Source organism: Meleagris gallopavo, chromosome 1 (assembly GCF_905368555.1).
Source record: "Meleagris gallopavo chromosome 1, MGAL_WU_HG_1.1, whole genome shotgun sequence".
Taxonomy (NCBI): Eukaryota; Metazoa; Chordata; class Aves; order Galliformes; family Phasianidae; genus Meleagris; species Meleagris gallopavo.
Window position 1 is genome coordinate 170,802,574 of NC_139404.1, and position 18,902 is coordinate 170,821,475.

Below are 18,902 nucleotides of genomic sequence, written 5' to 3' on the forward strand. Positions count from 1 at the left end.
CGTCTGTAGTAGCAGAGTGTTTCAGAAAGAAGGGGGAGAAAAGGAAGAGGAAAAAAAAAAAAAAAGAGAAAAGAAAAAAAAAAAGTGAAAACTGATGTGATCTACTCTGCTTCCTGTGGGCATGTTTCACTGCAGCAGATCCAGAGGGATGCTTTGTTGTTCTTGTCAGATCAAAGATAGAGGTAATAGAAGAAAATATAATATGAAAAATAAAACCAAGAAATGAGGGTAACTGAAATGCACTGTAAGACTATTGCATGATTATGACTTTTCAACTTATTTAAATATCAATTCACCACCAAAGAAATAAATATTGCATAGACCATATGTTCTGTTAGTTGCCAGCAAAACTGTACTCTTAGGACAGCAACTGACTGTCAAACACTGACAACTGTAATAATTTCTCAATTTGCTCAGGTATTTTGAGTTTCAGAACGGGTTCAGAATAAATATCTGAGCCCAGTAACTTTCCACTGTCTTGCCTCCCTTTCTTGTGTTCAAGGAATATGCAGCTGTGGTAATGAGGAACATAAATTGAGTGGGCAATATTGGTGGTAGATGTGCTGTTGGATTAGATGATCCCAGAGGTCTTTTCCAACCTTAATGATTCCATGATTCTATGATTCCCAACACACTGAAGGGATACAAGCTTCTGCTGAAGATGTAGCATACTGGCAGGATAGTCCCAATGCTTTGCAGCTTAGCTGCGTTTGTAGCTCACATCGAATGTAAAGAAGTCAAGAAGTTAACCTACAGCATAGTGCATAAAACAACTGTGTAAGATAATTTTTAACTTTACCTTTTCAAATAGTTCTAATCACAAGCAAATTGAATGTGTATAGAAATAAAGAGTGACCTGACAATATTTTAAACAAATAAACAGAAAGCCTGAAATATTATGAGGTTATACTTAATATATGCTTTTGGAATTGCATGGGATCAATCCACTATATACTACCTGAACAATATTTTGAGTTTGATCCATAATTTCAGCTCTTTTATTGCATTTCCTAATGACAAGGATAACTATTCTGTTTCTTTCCAGCCACAACACTGTCATGCAGAAACAAGTTCCTAACTTGAAAAAAACCACAACTTCTATTGATTTCTGATTATTCAGATTTCCAGGTATTCAGATGTTGTTATCTGCAAAAATCTCAACATTCTTCCAGATATTTCAACTTGGACAAGCAGCAATTGAGAGAAGGAAAAAAAAAAGGGGGGGGGGGGAGGGGTTTATAGCAGGAAGTAGGGGTCCTGAAAGCTGTAGATATTTGGGGAGGATATAGGGATATCCTATAGATATCTGGGAGAGTACCTATATTTTCCTAGAAAAATAATACAAAACCAGTAATGCAAACTAGATTGCAGATACTGTTGGTTACGCATTAGCATTCTGAGCATCAGCCTTCTGAAGTCAGCTGAATCTGTCCGGTGGAAATGACTTGGATTATGATGTATACTAACAGTAAAGATGATTCCAAATAACATCTAATGTCCAATATAACTACTGTTTACATATTAAAAAGAGATACAGGCTTTGTACTGGTGATGTTCTGTCATGTTTCTCCACAGGAGAAGACTGTCATAGTAAAGTTCATTATCAATTACTGCTTTACAAGTACAAGATGAGTTAAGCTGTCATAATTTTCTCAGCTAGAGATCCAGTGCTGTCAAAGAATGTCAATTTTTAATCTGACAAAAGGAAGAAAATTATCTGTTATTCTGACCTCTAATTTCTTGACATTTTAATGCTGTAATTGCTGTGGTTAGTGCTGCAACCATGATTTCACCTGTCAAGCAAGAATGAGTCAATATCCTTAAGCTATTCTTCAAGTTTCAGCTTCCTCCTCACTGCTTTTACATTAAAAAAGTAAAAATAAAATGTAAGAGGTTGTAATAAAAAAAATATATTTCACAACACTTTTTTCCTTCTCCTTATTACGATATGTAAAAATTGTGCACTTCGCAGAATAACAGAAGCTACCATAAATGACAAAACAAGAGAATTTTCCAAATTCTAATCATAAAATACCTAAACAACAAAATTCAGTTTTATATGTCCTGTGGAGCATTTAAGTCCAGATTTTCATTTTGCTCTCATTTTCTTTTTTTTTTTCTTTTTCTTTTTTTTTTTTTTCTTTCCCAGTGGTATCAGAAAATTACAAAGTTGTCTGAAAAATCAAAATCAGTATGTCACAATGAAGCCAGTTTATTTTACCCACCAAGTGCAGATCTTAACTTCCTAAAGAGTTTTTAGAGGGACAGACATATGAGATATCAGAGACTTCAACGTCAGTAACATAAAGTTTAATGCTATCCTACCATTCTGGTTTCATCCAGAATGGCCAAGACGGAAAACAGCACAGGATGACACATTAGAGTGTCAAACATTAGAGAGTTCGTTCAGGCCTCCTGCATACACTTGAGAAAGATGTAGTGATGACAGGAATCACAGAATCATAGAATGGCTTGGGCTGGAAGGGACCTCAAGGATCATCAAGCTCCAGCCTCCAACAACCCCAGTATCTGATACTAGACCAGGCTGCCAATGGCCCCATACAACCTGGCCTTGAACACCTCCAGAGACAGGGCATCCACACCCTCTCTGGGCAGCCTGCTCCAGCACTTCACCACTCTCTTTGTAAAGAATTTCCCTCTGATATCCAACCTAAATGTTAACTGAAATGTCAACTTAAAACCATTTCCCCTTGTCCTGCCATTATCTACCCTTGTAAAGAGTTGATCCCCCACCTGTTTGTAGGCTCCCTTTAGGGACTGGAAGGCTGCAATGAGGTCACCCCGCAGCCTTCTCTTCTCCAGGCTGAACAAGCTCACCTCCCTCAGCCTGGGTTAAGCCACACCATCTTTGATTACATTTTAATTTCAACCAAATGGAGACTGAAGTAACCTCTTCGCCATTCTGCAGTGGATGTGAGGTGCTTAAGCAAATGGTGGAAGCAAAAAGGCCAATGGAGATTTTGAATATGTCACTGGGATCTGCCTTTTTAAATTATCCCTTTCAATCAGGTCAGACCTCAATGTGACTATTTGGAGCCTCATCTCACTAGAAAGCTTCCGCAAGGATTCAGCTCCACACACTGTTAGCTATGGACAGTTTGAAGATGCTACTGCCCTATCCATGGACATTGGTCTGATAATGGCTGCTGCCAATCAATGTGCATTTGTGTGCTTTTTTAACTGTCATTTATTCAGTACATTCACTGTCTTTGGGCCAAAGCAAGGAAATTTTCCCATTTATTTAGAAAATAAATACCAAACAAGCTTGTATGCTGAGATACGAATTTTCTTAGATAACTGCAAAGCTCCATTAATTTTAAATGGCCGTGCTTCCATGTTAAGACACCAGACGCCACCACCTACCATCATAAAATGCATTAGATAACTGTTATCATTACTTGCGTAGAGTCTAGTGTATCTGTCTTTACATTCCAGGCTTTTAAAGAACTTTTTGCTTTTAATTTATTTTCTGGAGTATCTGGTAAAAACAGGAATAAAATAAGAAAAAAAAGTGTCAATACAACAATACAGAGAGAGTGTATATATACTTTCAAAATAAACGTGACATCTACTAGATCATCAAAATGTCAAATGCTTTGTTACTGGATGGAGAATGTCTCCTACTTTCATAAACAGGTATTTATTTTTTCAAGATATTTTGTCTTCTCACTTCTAGCAGTGTATTTTCTTTGCTAATCTTCATTGTGGTAATAAGGATGAAGTTGTGCTTTCAGTTAAAGTTTACTTGGCGTAAATAAAAGCTTAAGAAGAGGTTTATGCACTACTGACTGAGAGGGCATGGGTTAGATGTACGAGTGAGTGAACAAAAACATTTCCATGAATTTCTTGAAATTTCTGATGACAAGTTATGCATGTAAGCAGAGCCACAGGAGAGCTGAAGAGCCTCATCATGTCATAAGATGTTAAATAAGGTGCAGAGACAGACAGATAGACTTCCATCCTACAAGCTGCCCTGTGGGAGCAGATCTTTTAAAGTCAAGACATCGAAGTCTGCCCATGTAAATCAGGACCTTAAGCTATGCTAATCCCTTGCATTCATGGTGCTTGACACCTGTTTTATCATTTAAAAACCACTGCTCCTTTGTTTTTGCAGTTTCCTACTTTTTTGAGTCTTCTCATCATCAAAGTTTTAAATGCAGATGATTTTGTACACATTAGCAACAAATATTTGATATGAATGCAATTTTGTCCATTTATAAAACCAAGCAAATACTGTGTACAAAACAAGCTTTGCAGTGCATGAGGTGAATAGCAACATAAGAAATCAAACGGTTTTTTCAGTTCTGCTCCTGAAAAAGCACCAAATGTAGAAACAACTCATTACTAGAAAGCAACATGACAAAACCCAGAATTACACTGAATTGAATTGCTTTCTATAACGTAATTCCCTCTGAAATCTGTAGATTTCAGAGTAATTCCAAGATGTAAAAACAAACAAACAAACAAACAATGACACATCGCCTGGCAATGTATAAATTATTACTATTTTGCATACAGCAGATGGTAACTATCTGGGGGAATGGAAGATTGTGTGTACAGCTTCATCACAGCAGTACTCATCTAGCAGCTGTTGCTTCTTCACACTTTCCACCTAATTTCAATTGTCTTATCCAACGATTGGATGATATTTGAGAAATAATGATTCAAATTAACAGTCTTACTAAAAACAAATACAGAAACTGGAAGAAAACATATATCAAGGTAACCAGTACTTTTTTTTCTTAAGATTTCCTGATAATGCCATTTCAGATGCACACTCTATATACATACATACATTATGCACAAACATACACGCATAAATGTTTATATGCACAATAGCAAACATTTTCTATGTTGGCATCATTTTGATTATGATTTATATGATTAACACAAAAGTAATCTGAATTATTTCTGTTGTCCATCTAGCAAGCATTTTCATATCCATAAACATTTTTCCCACATTATCTGGTTGAAAAAATTAGATTTTTCCCGTGATTGTGATGCAGTCTTTTTCTTTAGCTTTTCTGTTCTAGTAAGTGAACTTACTAAAAGCAATTGATTATAAAAAGTTTCAGAACTTAAATTATAGAATATACATTATGTTACAGTTTTTCATATCACAAGAGGCTATAAAACATGAGTATATTAGTAAATCCAAGCAAACAAAACACCTTGGGATATCTGTTTCGTCACTAGCTAATTAATTCTTGCTTCTGAAGGTTCAAATTCTGAATCATACCCTACAATTTTTGGCAGCAGTGAAAGATGGAAAAAGTACCATTTCTTGTGAGATGACAGCAGTGTTTAGAATGAAATAGCATAAACACCTACCTCCCTGAGGACAGGATCAGTGATACTGTCCAGGTTCACAGAGCCTTCATATGTTAGGTAGTGGAAAACATTGAGTGCACGCACTGCTTCTGGTCCCCGTTGCTTGTAGCCAAATATAAGGTCAATCCACTGATGAAGCTGACATGACACAAATTCGCTTTCCAGGGCCTGCAAGTGAAGTTCAGAGTAAGGAAGTAAATTCTATCCTGCACTTTTGTGCTTAAATTACGTCTTACCATCTCCTCTTAACTGCGGAATCATTACATTTTTTGTTCAGGCTTATCCAATTCACTTGAAATCTTTCAAATATTAAAAAACAGAATTATATTGGGAAAAAAAAAAAAACCACCTAAAAAGCATTTTTCTTTCATTCAACTTTATATCAAGGTATTTTTTTTTCAGCCACTGACTTTCTCCTAGTTGCAAGGATTTAATAATTAATTTGGGCTTGTTAAATAAGTTAGATAATTCATCAAGAGAAACTGATAAAAGTGAGAAAACAATTTCATAAACCCAATATTCCTCCACATTTTTCTGACTAGTTATAGTTTGCCTTACATCTTAGAGGGAAACTTGAGGATTACAAAGCTGTATTGACAAAATCAGGTTCTCAACTCTCTGTGTGAATTTTCACTTATTTCTTACAGGAAAAGATTCTTTTTCACATTCATTTCTAATATGGGATTGGTCCATCAAGGAAAATACAAGACATTACTAGTTTAGAAATGTCTTCAAGGATTGTTATCCTGTTGCTTAGCATATGGAAAGGGACTAATGCTAGACAGAGGGAATGATGGCAATATTATTATTATACAACCACTACGCCTGTATCAAACTATTTGTATCCTTAGTAGATATCACTGCCTGACATGGAACTTTCAAAGCCTGAAGGCATTACATAGCTCCTCCTTATCCCTTCACCAAGCTGACTCAGAAGGTACTTTAGATACTCTAATTCTTTGATTCCCAATGCTACCTTTAGAGAAGGCTTTAGATAAACAGGAACTGGTACTAAAATGAAGATTCTTGTTCCACTAACAATGTTTCTATATGCGCCCTTGCCAAAAATACATCAGAATCATGCTTTAGTACAGTATCGTATACCTAGTTCCCTCTGATCAGAGTAGATCTGGCTCACTTGTTAGATCTGAGCGCTAACTTCCAATTAGTTTATTTGAAGAAAACTGATAATGAAATCACAGATTGCTTGAGGTTTTCAGGGACCTCTGGATGCCAACTTGTTCAGCCCCCGCCCCAGCAGGGACACTCAGAGCAGGGTGCCAAGGGCCATGTCGAGGGGGTTTTGGAAGATTCCCAAGAAGGAGCCTTTGGGTGGCCTGTGCCAATGCTTCATCGCTGCACAGCACACAAGTGCTCCTGGTTTTCAGAGGAAACCTCCTGTGCTTCAGTTTGTACCCACGGCTTCTGGTCCTAGCCCTGGGCACCATTAGACAAGAGCCTGGCTCTGTCTGAAGAAAAGAATACCAGCCTTAATACAACTTATTATGTAAACATCTATGTCAAGCTTACTGTCTTTCATCTGCCCACAGGCAGAGCTGACAGCAATCTGTTATGTAATGTTATCTAGCACTTTTAATTTTTAAAGATTATGTTTTGTTGGTGTTTGTTGTTTACTTGTTTTGTGTTTTTTTTTTTCTCTTGAGTAATCCTAATGCTTTCATTCAGGCAATCATTCCCCAGTGCTTCAAATAGAAGAGGAACTCTATGTCATGATGGAAAACCAGACTTTTCTCTGACAAAATCAGTGAACACTATTTCTGAGGAAAATGGATGTGAAGGCTCATACTTCATAGGTCACATGGAGCTCAGTTTTCAAGGGCTGAAGTTTGGGATTCTACAAGAACCTACAAACAAATGTTGCAGAGAACTGTATAAAAATGTGTTACTCCCTTTCCAAAATCAAAGGCCATCACATGCAAATTTTACCTAATCTTATTAAAATACATTAATAATAAACTACTTAATTTCAAAGTGTGTCTCTAGATAAATAAGTAATGTCAGATCCATAATTGTATTATCTTGCATGTGTGCAGCATATAGTCAGTAACTGCATGATCTTGTGTACTATTTTTCATAGATCTTTTACCTTATTCAGCTTGAAGGATGTTAGCATACAAGGCAAAATTAAGTATGCTACCATAATCATGAATAAAGAATTTCTTAACTTTTAAATGGTCAGTTTTTAATGTTCCTTTGTATGCAAGAAAATTTAGAGCAGGCTTTTAAGCCTGCTGTCTTTTCAATATCCATCTCTGACCAACTTACAATGAGCAGTCCAATAGTTCTCTTTCTCCTCCAACTCTGCATTTTGTAAGGTTGTGGCCATTTATTAAAAAGGAGATTATGAACTGAAATGTTAGGTGTTTGCAGTGGACAAAAATAGCGTTTTTATTTCTCGAGTACGCAGATAACATTTCAGATAAATGATGGAATTTTGAGTAAGAAGCACACTATTTAAAGGTTGGACAGTAGAGCTGAAATAAATAAATAAATAAATAAGCTTGGGTCAAATCAGCATATTTCACCCATTATCTTCTAAAACATCCTCTCCCCTATGGTAGCAGAATTGAATGCTTATGTTATGTTTCCCTGAGGCAGTTTCAACTTGCATGACCAGCCGCTGCTCAACAGCTCGTCATTCCAGAGAAGGTCTCAGTGACCCTGGCAGGTATGAAGAACTTCTATTTCACAAGGATGATCTGCTCTTTAATAACTTTCTACACAAATGAACTGGTTTTCCACGGCAACATGTCCTGTCCCTTGTCTGCAACACTTTAAGCAGATTTATTGTACTATCTTAAGAGGCCTAAAGCTTCTTTAAAGGTCTGTATGCTTAAATGGGAAATACGTAAGAGACAAATTTAGTTATGTGGAGCTATACTTTTCTCAATTGCACACAAAAGTGGAAGCCCAATGGGTTACTGCCAGGGAGACTGTGAGGATGCTGGTGTGGCAAGGACAATACCTGCCAGGCGCTGTGTGGTGGACAACTGCTGTGGCAGGGATTTTGGCAGCGGCACCTGCAGAATCTTCTCCCTAATTTGCACTAATGCACAAGCTGCTCCCCTTCCATGAAAGTCCCTCCTGAAAATTTATGAGTGCATCACTGTCAGCTGTACATGGTTTGGTTTTTCATGAATATGCAATGCTTAGTAGGGGGCAGGGTGAGAGAATTTTCTGTGTAAATGTAATTTGTAGGTACAGGAGTAACAACATGCAGGAAAAGACAAACATTTCTTTAAGGCAAATAGGTGATGGCCATATAGAAGACAGTATTCAAGAAGACTGTGGCTTTAAAACATACTGGAGGTATTAATAATAATTATCACCTAATAATTATATGTCCTTTTGGACAACAAGTTGAACATGAGCCAGTGATGTGCCCTTGTTGCTAAGTAGGCTAGTGGTATTCCTGGCTATATTAGGCAAAGTATCACCAGCAGGTGGAGGGAGATGATCCTTCCTCTACTCAGTGTTGGTGAGGCCACACTTGGAATACTGGGTCCAGTTCTGGGACCCCCTAGTACAAGAGTGACTTGGATATACTGGAGAGAGTCCAATAAAGGGACAGAAATACGTTGAAGGGACTGGAGACTCTCCCATATGAGAAGAGGTTGGGAGAGATGGGACTGTTCTGCTTGGAGAAGTGAAGGCTCAGGAAAATCTCCTCAGTGTCCATAAATACCTAAAAAAAAAGGGGGGAGAGGGGGCAAAAGGATGGTGTCAGGCTCTGTCCAGTGGTGCCCAGGGCTAGCTAGGACTAGAGGCCATAGGCACAAACTGGAGCACAGGAATTTCCCTTTGAACACTGGGAGAGCTTCTCCCAGGTGTTGAAGCAGTGGCACAGGCTCCCCAGAGGCTAAGGAGTATCCTTCTTGGCAATCTTCCAAAGCTACCTGGACGTGGCCCTGGGCACCTTGCTCTGGGTGTCCCTGCTGGAACGGGAGCTGAACAAGATGGTATCTAGACGTCCTTGCAAATTCAGCCATCTTGGAATGCTTTCTTGTAGTTTTGTACGGAGCTAGGAGTTGGGGTCAATGATCCTTGTGGGTGTCTTCCAAATCAGGATATTCTGTCATATTATTCCATTCTGTTATTCTGTCATTATTATTCTACATATTATGTAGAAGTAAAATTTTAATAAGTATATAGTATATGTAATAATAATGATGCAGCATTATTTATGCTTTTTTAAGAGATACAAACTATTAAACAGAAATGACGTAATATCCAGCATGTTTTCTATTACAATTAATAATAAAGAACTCTCTAGTGAGAGAAAGATAAATATTTTGAAGTAAAAGAATTGTGTTTTTTCTGTCTTTGCATGCAAGCATATGCACACATGTTCCACAGACTGAAAATCAGACCTGTAACTGTTTTAAAATATAAATAGAAATTAGTAAGTTGATCCTTATGCATAAACTAAGTGAGATTAATATTAGCCAAGTTACTGCTTAGTGGAATCGAGTTCTATATCTATTTCCAAATTAAATTCTGGGCAAATGTAAGAATTTCATATGTCACTCCTCAGTACAATTTTTAACTAGAACTGAATCATAGAATCATAGAATGGCCTGAGTTGAAAAGGACCACAAAGATCATCGAGTTTCAACCCCCCTGCTATGTGCAGGGTCACCAACCACCAGACCAGGCTGCCCAGAGCCACATCCAGCCTGGCCTTGAATGCCTCCAGGGATGGGGCATCCACAACCTCCTTGGGCAACTTGTTCCAGTGTGTCACCACCCTCTGTGTGAAACATCTATGAACATCTATGCTTTCCACAAGATGTCTGATTTAAGAAACCTTGGTAATTGCACTTACAGTGAAAATTTCTTTCTCTTAAATTCTGAGCTTTCTGAAGGATGAAGGTAGCACACTTTCATCCTAATTTGGAGTAAAAATTACGTTTCGCAGAGATTCCAAAAGAAGACACTGGTTTTTGTTTTAATGCAAAATGTATGTTGCGTAAAGTATCAGGAGTTCTTACGCCTTTCTAACAAACAGGCATTTTGCCTTAATCAGTATTTGGTGGTTTTTTTGTGTGTCTGGAGAATATAAAATCTCTGAATATGCAGATTATCTCAGCTTAATATTTCACTTACTCTTTCAGCATTTCTTGTACCATTTAAGGGGTAAAGTCTTTTTGATTCTTGCTGCACAATAAAAAAGAAATACTGATAACTGGAATTAGTTCTGTTTGTTTAAGCAAATTAATCTTTTAATAAAAGCAAAACAAATGTATTGTGCATATTTGGGTTATTCTAGGGATGTTTGTGCAGGAACTGATCCTTTATGTGAGCAGCTTCAATACATAAATAGATTCTTCAGAGATATAGAAAGCTTCAAAAAAAAAAAAAGAAAAAAAAGAAAAAAAAGAAAAAAAAGAAAAAAAAGAAAAACCCACTGTCATTTCCCAGTTAGACTGAAACACCTGTGAGTTGAATGAGTAAAAATCAAACATGCTACTGCTGATGAAATAATACGAAATCTTAATACAAAATCTCACACACTGCCTATCTGCTAAGAATGGAATGCCAACTGCTGCTGAACGGTGAGCAAAAACGATAAATCTCCCTGATCCTCGCAGCACAGAGATTTCATAATAGATGTATCTAATGACCATTGAAAAAGCTTTTTAATTATGAAATACTATGCATGCTTCTGAGTAGCCAGAGAACTGTACAAAAATGCAATTGGCAGCAGAAGAGTTTAAATAAATCATTTCAAAGACAGAAAGAGAATTCAATCTTAGTAACAGCTATGTAATAGGAACAAAATATGTATAAGAAAAACAGGACACCATTCAGGCTTTCAAAAAATATAATTTGCAGTGAACACATTTTACTCAACACTGTAATTTGCAATTTAATATGTGTCTAAGCCATAATGAAAATATCATTGTAATTAACTTTGAATTACACAATATTGCATCTTTTGTTTCCAAATTAAAGACTGGTTATTTAAAAAGCTCTGCTTCAGTGTTTAGCAGTGGTGTTTCCTGCCTTGATTTAACATGCTTGACTTACTGCCTGGATATGCTCTATTTCTGGCTCTCAGGACTGCTCAAAGTCTGTGGGGATTGAGAGACTGAGCAGGACTACAGATGCACATCTGTGGAAGGTTTTATGCGTGGGTTTTTTTTCCTGGTAAACTGGGAGATTATGATTGATGAGCCTAGCATTAGGGTAATGTTATCAGGGACACTTTCTGCCTCCGTCCTTTGTGCCATCACCGAGGTCAGACCATAATCATGTTAGCATTGAACATAGTGCTTTATTAATGTTTCATGAGTAAGTCCATAGTAATCAGTCTAGCTTTGTATGGATAAATAAAACTGCTGAAACAATCCTTGATGTATACACTGAGACCTTAGAATCTGCTGTAATAGGTCTTAAAATAATAAGACTGAGTGCCTTTTCCAGTGTTTATAGTATGTCTAATTCTCCAAAGTTTAAAGCAATCTTTTTTGATGGGAAATCATTTTTACTTCCATTTCTGTATTTGGTTAGAAACATGTAACACCTGATTGAACTATCAAATGAAACAACCTAAACTTGTCGTCCCTTTATTAATTAGAACAGAATTTTAGTAAGTCTTGTTAGTCAACTGGTTAAACTACATCTTTTTTATCACTGTGTCTCTGTGGAGTTTGCTAAGCTCTTCTCTTCTTGTCCTCGTAAGCCACAAGATCAAATTCTGAGATTCTTGCTGTTATTAAAATAAAATATTTACCTTTGTAAATGGGCAAGTAGGCTTCATAAAAAGACTCATATTTACCTCCACACAAAATTACACATAATATATGTGTGTATGCTGGTAGCGAGCAAAAAAAATATGTACGATCAGATGAAAATATTGTCAGCTAGGAAAAAATAAGTTTCTTCCTATGTGACACATAGTACCACATAAAATCCTATTCACTGAAATGAAATGACTACCACTGACTTCATTAGACATAGGATCAGGATAACGCTTACTTGAAATGTTCTTCAATTTTCTGTGGCCATCCTGTAAACCTGCTCTCGGCTTGCTTTGCAAACCTCATGCAGAAATCCCAGACTTGCACAAGCTTGCTGTGTTTTACACGTCAGCACTATACCGGGGCTAGTTTTTTTCTGGAGATGGATTCTTGTGTAACAGCCAGAGCTTGGCCTGGGAATGACCTAACTGAATAATACATCTGCTGACCAGCTCAGAACATGGTTCTGACGTTAGGTAGGGAATGTCAGACTTTCCAATTCTATTTGTTCCCTGCGTTGACCTGTCTGTTTCCAGTGACCAAAATGAAAGTGTAGCTGCTATTTGCCCTATGAGCTAATAAACCCTAGGCTAAGGTTTTCCTGAAAATATATTACCTGTTTTATCTTTCAAAAAAAAATTCTGTGACTTCTTTCTATACTTACTTTACGCATTTTTATTGACTTCAGCTACTTGCTACTTTATGATAAGTTTCACAAAAAATTATGCACCTAAAAACACTAATTTAACATCCCAAAGTTCTTCATGTTGCTTCTAGCCTCTGAACTGCTTCCAAATGCAAATACTTTGTCTTCTAGTCACCCAGAAGTGAATCTAATATTCCAGGTGCAGTCTCAAAAGAACCATAGGCAGGTACAACAGTACGCATCTGCTGTGATGCAACAGCTCTCCATAGATGGCATCCAAATACACTGGTGGTATATAGAACCATGCTATATATGATATAGAACTATATCTGATCTAATTGCTGCTCATTATCACTCCTTCCTCACTGCTGCTCTCCTTCAGTACTATTTTTGTTTACAGACTCCTGCTTCCCATTGAATATCTTTAATTTTTTCCTTCAAAGGTTATTTTCAGTGGGCTTTCTGCATCTAATTCAAATAAATCTATGCATCTTTCTCTTGTTTTCTAAGCCATTCCTTACAAATTTAATCAGGCTGCTCACTTCAAGACAGTATGTATCTGTGTAGAACTGAACTTTGACTGGTGATCATGCTTCTGCTAAAAGTAAATGTTAGGAAGAAGGAAGGCGATGCAGAAAACGCCTCCAGGTAGAAGTGTATAATAGCAACACAATGCTCACATGTGGGGATAGGAGTGGAAGGCAGAATAGGAAGAGTGTGATACAAAAATGAGACCATTTGTGCTTTTAGAAATTGGCAAATACTCTATTAGTTGAAGTGGAGAATCTTAACACCGGCTCATCCAATTTACAGCAATCTGAGCATATGTACATACAGAAACAGTCATTAGTGCTACTACAGCTTAATATTTAAAAGCTTAATAATTTAAAAGACTTTCTTCAAGTGATCTCTTAGCACATAGGTCTCTTTATCCTCATTTTTGTGGAAAGATGGAAGAACACAATCTAGGACAGAAAAAAAGGAGCATCCTTTATAAAATTTCACCAAAGGGAATCATCAGTATACATCTCTCATTTTATTCCCCAATAGATGACAGCTTGTTTACCCTTTGCCACTAAGGTATTGAGCTTCTGTTCTTAGAGATGTCAAAACCAAATTGCTGATCAACTTCAGTAAGGTTACCCCTGGACCCAGTTCAGGTTTCACCACAACCACAATCCAAAAAGAGGGTTCTGTGCAGTGACATGGGCACCCTGGAGATGCTTACCTGTGACTGCACGTGTCGCACTTGAGAATGGTAATGGAGGGTAATGATCCTTTCAGTTCACTCCCCTTTTTTTGTGGTAAAATTGCATTTGAATTTATTGCTAGCAGCTATGACAATTGCTTGTTTTTAGAAAGCATGTTACATTATACGCAGTTATAAGTGAAAGCAGCCAAGAATAAGAAGGGAAATGTTTTTTCAGTTTCATCCTGCCCATTATGGACTATTCCTTGGATCACATTTCTCATGCTTTGTTTAGTGCATTTCATATCTGAAGTGATGAGGTTGCCATCACTTCCTTAGGAGACTGTTGTACATATGTCAAATCATTTACTGTTCCACACATCCACTTCTAAATCATAGGAATAAGTTTGTTTTTATAATATTCCTCTACTCTTTTGAACTTCATACAGCTATTTTTCCATCAGCCCCTGAAGAACAATTTTCTTTAAATACACATTTCTTGAAATTAAATTGCCAAACTGATCATAAGAAAAATAACACTGCTAGACATACAGTGCTACAACAAAAGCCCTGTAGGGAATAATGAAAAAACTGAATGGCTCTGCAACTGTATGGGAACCCATAGCTTCAAAAGCTATATAAACAACACAGACAAGACACATTTTAAGAAAGATTCATTTCCAAAAGACAACCATAAATTGAACTATTGCCATTATATCAGAATATACCTTTCATTTTATCCTTAAAATGAATATAAACAAACATTTTAATTCTATCATTAACAGAGATAATTATTTATAACATTAAAGCAAGAAAAAAAACAACAAAATACTGATATAGGTAAGTGTTTTTCGTGCTTAAATCTAGTGGACTTCATGGTAATTTACATCAAATCATTTCTTTCAAAAAAGTCTATAGAGACTGCAGTTATTGGCTAACGTTCATACTTCCAGCTCATCTCTGAATGGGAATTACATGGCTTGAGAAAGGAATGTAACATTTCTTGCAACAAACCAGCACTTACAACAACTTTCAAATTTTTCATTTAAAAGCTGGTAAAGAGAAACAGACTTAAATTTTTCAGGCTGTTCTGCATTGTCCAACTTATGCCTTTCTGATGCCTTTCCATGAATAATTAAATAATCTCATGGAATCTCATGCTTTCTCAAAAATAATTGAATTTTGTTGAAAAATATTCTTTCTTTCAAATAACAGAGAATGTAAATTTCCCCTCACATTCTAATTCATTTATTTAAGCCTAACTCTAAAGAGATGAAAATTAAAATTAAAATTAAAATTAAAGAGAAATTAAAGTGCTACTTACCATCCTGTTAATACGGACAAAGTCTTCAGGCTTCTTGGCCCAAGGTGGGAGCTCAACGTCATTCACAACAACATCATCTTCTCTGATTCCTAGATTATAGCCATTACTGTTGACAAACATCTCTGGTAGATAGTAAAACTCTGGAATTAATTCCTAGGAGGGAGAAAACACAATAAGACCACATTACACAGCAATGCTGGATGGTGCTGATGGAATCAGGTGCTACTGCAGTATCCATGAAAGCACTCTTGTTTCAATTTTGTTTCTGCACATATACTTAAGATTTTTTATAATCTGTTTTCTTGTACTTGCATTCAGAAGTCTTTTACAATGAAATATTTAATCTTTTTTTTTACCTATATGTGTTCTGATGAAAAGCATAAGTTTAGAAAAACAGTGCATATCATTGAAGAAGTCCTCTTCAGAATAATGCATACTAGGAGCTATATGGCAACCTTTCAGTACTATAAATGAAGTGGAGTTTTACAAGAGTGGCAATTTCATTATGTATATAAGGGAGCAGAATTTAGGGTGAATGAACATTTCTACTGTAAGAAAAAATCAAAAATGCATGAGGAGAAAAATGTCAATAGAGCATATGTTCTTAAAAAATAAATATATGATATCTAAACAGGGAAAGTTCAGTAACAAAGTACCTAAGATGACTTCAATGTGTTAATATATTATAAATAAGTTACAGTGAGAATTTTCTCCTAATTTCTTGATAGCTAAATAGAAACGCATTTTGATATAAGAAACATCTCCATATGTTACTGCCTATTATTTTAGCAGAAAGTATTTAACTGCAATAAAAATAAGCTTTAAAGCCCACCATCTCCTTTCTAATATCCAGGTATGGATTAAATCCTCCAAATTCCCTTGTTAAAAGCATTATGGTATTCAGTTGTGTAACATGATCAAAACTGATGTCACAGCACCTGAAACCTGAACCTCTTTGTGGTCCTTTCAAAACTGCAGACATGCAGAGTGTAAAAAAAAAAATCACTGCAGATGCTAGCTTATCCAATTAAATCTGGCCTACATGTCCATAGAGAACAAAGCAGCTAAAGCATAGATGGTCCTTTCAAGATTATCATAAAACACACATATATGAATGTTTATGTTACAATTTAAATTATTTTGTCTTCTTTCCATCATTTTTAATATACTAAAAACAGTCATTTTAGGTCTGCTTTAATGAAGCCCTAAGAAGAAAGAACACTCCTCTCAGTTGGAGAAATGTAGACATAGATCCTTAGATTTCAATGAACAGCTGCGAATTTTGGACTAAGAAGTGTCCAGAAAGGGACATATCCTACAGTACAAATCACTAACTTACAGCCCAAGAGCATTGTCTCAAAGACCAGGCAAATTCAAAAGGACATAAGAATGCTGAAATATTACTGCTTCAAAGTTACATGAAAGCCAATATTCAAATGAAAAAGAATTTAGCAAAGAAAAAAGTATAACACTAAACTATTTTGTATAAAAAGTTTGAATCACATTCCATTCTTTTTTAATAATTTATTTTTTAATGTGGTATGGTTATGTGCCAACCCATAATTTCAAACAGCAAGCATGTTTATGATTCTATCAAAGATATCTAAACAAAACTTTTCTTCTTCAGCTTAACACATCCCAGGATCTAACTGTGAAATTTTACATCTACCATACCTGTATGATTTGTGTTATTCAGAGACACGTTCAGTGTTCAACTGAATTCTAACCTTACAACTTCAATGGTATCTTGAAACAAAGGGATTTAAGTCAATGAATTTTTTTTATGGTATTTCCATTTAGAAATTTTATCTGTGTTGCTATTTCAGTGTAATTTAGTGTTCCCTTGCCTGGTATAGTAGAAAACATAAACAGAAATAGGATAAATAGCAAGCATGTGATTAACTTTCTTTGTAAGATTTATTGTATTGTATATGTTTAGCCTGACCTGTCTTACTCCTGTGCTATGGAAACTAAGCAGTGCCAGACTTCTAAATCGTACTGAAACAGCCCTCTCTAGAACCCTAATCATTTCAGTTATGCGTCTCCTTTTTTTTTTTTTTCATTCCAGTCAGTGTAACAAAACTAAACATAACATTTCAGAAATTTGACAAAACGACTCCTGCAGTCTCCCTTCAGTGTTATTTTTAGTGCAGCCTACAATCATGTTTACTTGAATAGTACTCAGCATGAATTAAACCTTACAAAAAATGCAAACAATAGCACATGTGCCTTTCTCAGTTACGTATTTCCCATACTTTGCATTAACTGTTCAGTTTTCTTTTGTATCGCTTTATACGCCTCTTAAATTTCGTTGTCTCCACTACTGGCTATACTACATAACCACATCTCTTAAAAATACCTCAGGTAACTCCATCTCCTTCTCTCTTCCAGATAAGAAATGAATATATACTAAAACATAGGCCCATTGCAAAGGAAAAAACAAACAATTGACTTCCCATAATTTGTCAGTGCTGGAAACAAATCTCCTAATTCTGCCTTCAGCTATTCAGAAGCATGGAAATTCAGCTAGCCTAGAGCAGTGTGATAGGAAGAATCATTTGTTTCCAGATACCTATTAATGCGTATATTTCCACTTTGCTACATTTAAAAATAGAAAAAACTGTCTCTTCTATCTGCTTCTGATGGCAGGGGCTGGTTGAGGATGGGAGGGAAATACTCTGTCCTAGAGCCCCTGAGCATGCCTTGCTGGAGGCAGCATGGGTTGGAGGGAGCCAGAGTGCAAGGGCAGAGCTGGGAAGCTGCTGGGAAGGCAGGGACAGCAGGCATTGAGCAGACAGCAAGGAATCTCAGCAGAGACAGAAAGATGTCAACTAGGACCCTGGGAGAATTGTGCTAACCAAGAAGCCACTGAAAGAGTGAACAAAGGAATAAAGGAAAGGATAACACTAGCAAAGGATGGGCTTATTTTCAAAACTTATTTGTATTTTTCCCAGCCAGAGGATGTTTTCTCTGTTTCAGAACCTGGTTTGTTTCAGTTCATATTTCAATAAAGCACACAGGTAGACACAGATAGTTCTTTGGGTGCTTTCCTGTTAAGGACAGGAAGAAATATCTCAAACAGTGTTACTGTTTGCTGGTCGCACTTGAAGAGGTAACCTAGCCCTTTCCTCAGATTAAACAGATGCTTGTCCACCCTCTTGTATTACAATTTGACTGTTGGCAACTCCACAGTCCCTCCATCAGCTGACTCTAGTATTTTCCATGTAAACAAGTTTTACCTAAGGCCTGGCCAAAATCTTTCATTACACAATCTCAGATGATTTCCCCTTGTCCTACCCACCAATCCATTGTGGATATGGAGAACAGATTACTCTTTTTGCTGTTTGCAGTATATTACATTTGGAAAGAATTCTCATGCCAGATTTACATTTTTTTTCAGTGCTTAAAAATCAGTACAAATGACAATGATTTTACCTTATGTATAGTTACCTAGCTTAAGCTTTAGTTACAGATCTGTAAAACAATCTTCTTGTCTCCCCAAACTATTAATTAGAATATTTTTTATTCCTTTTTATACAGAGTGGAATTTGTCATATAACATCAGTTTTTATACAATTTCCATTCTTTGGAAGGGTCATTTTTAAACTCAACCTTATACAGAGATTA

General features: G+C 36.4%; 1 protein-coding gene across 12 annotated transcripts in view; it reads right to left on the reverse strand.

Moving 5' to 3' along the window:
• NBEA (neurobeachin) overlaps window positions 1-18,902 on the reverse strand; it is a 469,696-nt gene that overhangs the window by 42,529 nt on the left and 408,265 nt on the right. For all 12 annotated transcript variants that reach the window (XM_085216030.1, XM_085216022.1, XM_085216029.1 and 9 more), the window contains 2 exons: window positions 15,276-15,428; window positions 5,353-5,520 (listed from right to left, as the gene is read on the reverse strand). In XM_085216030.1, the coding sequence (XP_085072156.1) occupies window positions 5,353-5,520; window positions 15,276-15,428 (321 nt within the window). The remainder of the gene's footprint in view (window positions 1-5,352; window positions 5,521-15,275; window positions 15,429-18,902) is intronic.